Raw genomic sequence first — 3,713 nt, forward strand, 5'->3', positions numbered from 1 at the left:
GAATAAAGGTGCCCTTTCCAGATTTCTGCCTGGTCAGTCACAGACGTGTGGGCCAGATGTTTCAAACCTCTCCTGTCTGAGCCTCCCTTTCTTCTGATACATAGAAACAGATGTGTAGATTAGAGAGCTACTCCGATGTGTGTGCTTGTGGAATGCTTGCTGTCTGTGCCCCATCCTGAGATACAGCGATGATGCTAAGCCAGGAAGAAGTGAGGCCCTTCCTCACACCTTCCTGACGCGCCCACTTTTACCGGCTGTGAAAGGAAGTGTGCTTGATTTGGGCGTTACAAAGTCAGAAAGAAGATCCCTCGTGAAGGGGCATAGGGCCTTTTCTCAGCTCTCCATCGTTTAAAATTGTGAGGTGACTGTGAGAAGCTACACAACAGAACTGCCAAGGAGTAGCAGCTGAGGGAGGGAGGGAGGACTTGAGGGAATGTTTGCTTTGTTCCCTGTGTACTAGCCACAGTGCTGGAGGCCGTGAGTTCCCCGCCACCGGACACTGGTTCTGTGGTCCCACAGGTGATTTCTTTTGTTCTTACATTTTGGCTCTTTAACCAAGATTCTAGAAAGAAAATGTTTTGGATAAAAATACAAATAGATGAACACTATCAGTTTTATTTGTATCTCTACATATGTAAGTATCTTATTTTAAACCAGCTCATATAAAGCATCTTTAGTATTGTTTAACCCATAAACAATGTTACATATTAGCAGAAAAATTCAAGCGATAATTTGTGTATTGATAAACAGAGTTTACCAAGTCTTTTAGTAATATGATGCTAGAAAAATCTAGTTTTGAATTTTGAATTTTCCCAAGTGGGTATTACACTGCCACATTAGCCCAGGAGATGAGTGACCGCAAGTGTACAAAGGTTCTCTACCCCACTCTACAAACCCCCTCCACCCTTCTCTGAAACCCGCTCAAGCTAGCTGTGCCTCCTGTGGGTTAATTATAATCCCTGTGTAGTTTACCATTTATTTGTTTTTGTTTTTCAGTGATTGTAGCTGTGAGTTTTGTAACTCCTATTACACACAGGTGTGCTCGCTCTTCTGATTGTGTTCCACAAACCTGTAAATAAAATGACTGAGTATGTCATGCTTTCTTCTTGCCCAGATGGCATTCCTTTTAAATAGCTAAGCTCTCTGCCCTGTTTTCATCTGGATGGCTTTAATGGCCTCTTGTGCCTCTGTATTTTAACATACTTGATGTTGATTGCAATGAACTTCCAGAGTAGTTCTGCAAACAGTTTTCACATGTTCTCCAGGGCTCAGGCAGGCCTGTAAGTTCCAAGGGAGGTGGGAGCATAGGAGTCCTTCCTTGCGAATGCCTCTTGCTCCTGGAGAGACCAATGTGGGAACAGATGGTAGAGCGAGGAAGGAAACAATAGCTTCCTATTCCAGGAACATAGCTTGCTGGGAAGGGAGGACTGGCTGAGCCGTTTGGGGAGGAGTGGGAGGACGGGGGGGGGGGGCTGCAGGCCCACTGGGTTGTGAAGGTAAAGAAAAATAATTTTCATACGAACAGCTCAGAATCATGGGCTGCCTAGTGTTACACGTGCTGATACTGTGCAAGCTTCCAGTTGCTTCACGTGCAAGCCTTGTAATCACGTGACCGCTGAGACACCATCGTTGCCTTCTGCATAACTGAGGGTTAGATTAAATTAATTACTACAACAGTATCCATGGAGGCTTGTGTGTTTCCGTCAGCTTTCTGTATCTAAGGGTTTCACATTCATGGATTCAGTCACCTGGATCAAAAATTGCTTCATGAGCACTGATTTTCTTGTTGCTATTCCTCTGACAGTTTGGTAATGTCGCTTAGCCTTGACACTGCTTTAGCTAGTTTGAGTCACCCAGAGGTGGTTTGATGCTTACAGGAGGATGTTACAAGTTATACACTGTGACGACTGTTTCTATGAAGCTTGAATTTGCTGTATGTGGTGACGGGTTCTGGAACCAGCGCCCTGGGGATCCTGAGGGATGCCTGCCCTGCTATGAACGTGACTAAGATGTAGATGCCTGGACAGCGCTGGCGCTGTGTAACTGAACCTCCATCTCTCCTCAGCTGGTCAGCCTGCTGCTCATCGGGATTGCCGCTTGGGGCATTGGCTTCGGGCTAATCTCCAGTCTCCGAGTGGTGGGCGTGGTCATCGCCGTGGGCATCTTCCTGTTCCTGATTGCGCTGGTGGGGCTGATTGGCGCTGTGAAACATCATCAGGTGTTGCTGTTTTTTGTATCCTTTTTAAAAACGAGGATTTTTACCCCATCAGGTGACGTTCTCACTCACTATTGGTTATATTTCAATGGTTGCTACTAATTTAATATCATTCATTGCTACGAAGCCACCCTTAGGAGGACAATGTATGAATATGTGTAAAGAGAAAGCCTTATGTTTACTTATGCCCCACCCTTCCCCATCACGTCATTTTGAGTTCTGTAGATGGAGCTGTAGGCCTGCTTTTCGTTCCGCCCGGCTCCCGCACAGCTAGCTTTACACCCGAAATAACAACACGGAAACTGTATTCTTTTAAACACTGCCTGGCCCATTAGCTCTAGCCTCTTAATGACTAATTGTCACATCTTGATTAACCCATTTCTGATAATCTGTGTAGCACCACGAGGTGGTGACTTACCTAGAAGATTCAGCTTGTCTGACCTGGCGGCTGGCTCCATGGCGTCTGACCCAGAGAGGAGAGGCATGGTGATTGCCTCACTTCCCTCTTCCTCCCAGCATTCTGTTCTGTCTACTCCACCCACCTAAGGGCTGGCCTATCAAAGGACCAAGGCAGTTTCTTTTTTAACCAATGAAAATAACAATAGACAGAAGACCCTCCCACATCAGAGTTCTATTATCTGGGCATAATTCTGATTTTCCTGCAAATGTTCAGAGTTGAACTGAACTCATTTCGTTACTTCTAGGCCTTCCTAACACGTTAATTTTTGGTTGAGAATTTTACAGTGTTTTATTCTCTAGATTTAGTTGTCTATATCTGTTTTTTTTTTTATTTTAGAGGTTTCAGAATTTATTTCATTTTGAATGTGAGTTTTTCAAAATCTAATTGTCCTCTTTCTTTTTGAGACAGGCTCTCTGTAGACTGGACTGACCTCTGGCTTGGACAGTCCTCCTGTCTCTGCTTCTTAGGCTGTGGGATTACAAGTGTGTCCCACCATGCCTGCTGTATGTAATTATTCATATCTGTCTAATGAATTGGTAGTTATAGTGTATTAGGAAAATGATACAGTGTATCACTTTGAACTTTAGTAACACCTTTCTAGTTTCTAGGTGAATTGCTTAGAGTGGACTGTCAACATGCCTGCTGGATGATCTTACGCTGCATTTGCAGTGTCCCTAGCAGCAGGTAAAGGCACTTGCTGCCAAATCTGAGGACCAGACTTCAATCCCCGGGACCTGCACGGTGGTCAGAGAGAACTGACTCCTGAAAGTTTTCCTCTGCTGAACAGTGCAGCACAGGCAGACATACCGTGTGTATGCCCCTGCCACACTCACACGCCTGATGAAGAGATAAGGGTAATAACAAAAGATAATTTAAAATAGTCCTTAACTTGTAACTCATAGTATATGATCATTCTCCTGCTCGTATTTATTGTTCAGTTCTCCGTGTCTTGTGCTTGCTTAGCGCTGAATCAGGACCAACAGGTAAGTAAAGATTTTTTTTCCTTTTTCTTTCTTTTTTTTATTTTTTATTTTTAAT

The 3,713-nt window shown here is 44.2% G+C and overlaps 1 protein-coding gene across 1 annotated transcript in view; it reads left to right on the plus strand.

Annotated features, from left to right (window-relative positions):
- Positions 1 to 3,713, plus strand: part of Tspan13 (tetraspanin 13) — a 29,389-nt gene that overhangs the window by 18,618 nt on the left and 7,058 nt on the right. The window contains exons 2-3 of the mRNA XM_013347592.2: positions 2,066 to 2,233; positions 3,578 to 3,658. Coding sequence (XP_013203046.1) covers positions 2,066 to 2,233; positions 3,578 to 3,658 — 249 coding nt within the window. The remainder of the gene's footprint in view (positions 1 to 2,065; positions 2,234 to 3,577; positions 3,659 to 3,713) is intronic.

This window comes from Microtus ochrogaster, chromosome 1 (assembly GCF_000317375.1).
Source record: "Microtus ochrogaster isolate Prairie Vole_2 chromosome 1, MicOch1.0, whole genome shotgun sequence".
Lineage (NCBI taxonomy): Eukaryota > Metazoa > Chordata > Mammalia > Rodentia > Cricetidae > Microtus > Microtus ochrogaster.